General features: G+C 61.9%; 1 protein-coding gene across 1 annotated transcript in view; it reads left to right on the top strand.

Moving 5' to 3' along the window:
- The first annotated feature begins 316 nt into the window (after positions 1–316).
- The window catches only part of LOC104499001 (villin-1), a 5887-nt gene continuing 5272 nt past the window's right edge, over positions 317–931 (top strand). Inside the window, exons 1-3 of the mRNA XM_010142449.1 lie at positions 317–391; positions 634–708; positions 847–929. Of these exons, the coding sequence (XP_010140751.1) occupies positions 317–391; positions 634–708; positions 847–929 (233 nt within the window). The remainder of the gene's footprint in view (positions 392–633; positions 709–846; positions 930–931) is intronic.

Here is a 931-nt window from a genome sequence, read left to right as displayed (position 1 = left end):
AGCACCAGGACACCAGTGGGACCTTGCTCCTGACTGTGGACGCTGGCCCAGAGCTGTAACAGCCCCCGTTAGCCATGATGCCAGCCAGGCCGAGGGGGACAGCAGCCCTGCTTGCATGCCTGCAACACTGGCACTGGGGTTCTGAGATGTCCCTTACTCTGGACAAGGGGCTTATGGTCTGGCTGGCAGCAAACTGGGCAGGGCAGCAGATGGCACCACAGGCTGGCTCCGTTCCAGCTCTTAATGACGCCACCTGTCATTAATGAGGGTGTTGCCGATGTTCCTGCAGGTCCCCTTGCCTGCAGCACCTGTCACCATGGTGGAGCTCAGCACCACAGTCAGCAAGACGCTCAACAAGACCACGCCGGGCATCCAGCTATGGCGAATCGAGGTGGGGAAGGGGGCACAGACGGGGCACCCATCACCTGGGCACCCACCACTGTTTGGAGGGGCTGCGGGAGGGAGGATCCCATCCCTCCTTCGTGTCCTCAGTGCCTGGGTTTGGGGCTCTCAGTGCGGCACCCAGGGTTAAAACCCTGCCCAGGTTTTGGGGTCGGGGCAGTGGGGTGTGCAGGGCTGGGGTTGGTGGTGGGGGTCCCTCCTCCAGGGCTGATGTCTCCTTTCCTTCTGCAGAGCATGGAAATGGTGCCAGTGCCCACCAAAAGCTATGGCAACTTCTATGAGGGGGATTGCTACGTCCTGCTCTCGGTAGGGCAGCCTAGGGGCCCACGGAGGACCAGGGACGGGCTTTGCCCCTGAGGGGGGCTGGGGTGCAGAGAGAGGTGTCCCTGGCCATGATGGCCTGGGGACACAGGAGCTCTTCTAGTGGGGACTGGTGTCCTGCAGACACGCAAGACTGGGAACGGCTTCAGCTATGACATCCACTACTGGCTGGGGAAGGAAAGAAAACAGGATGAGAGGGGGGGAGGCG

Source organism: Buceros rhinoceros, unplaced genomic scaffold (genome assembly GCF_000710305.1).
Source record: "Buceros rhinoceros silvestris isolate BGI_N320 unplaced genomic scaffold, ASM71030v1 scaffold21408, whole genome shotgun sequence".
NCBI lineage: Eukaryota > Metazoa > Chordata > Aves > Bucerotiformes > Bucerotidae > Buceros > Buceros rhinoceros.
The sequence above is the reverse complement of the archived record's forward strand: the minus strand, read 5'-3'. Positions and strand labels throughout refer to the sequence as shown.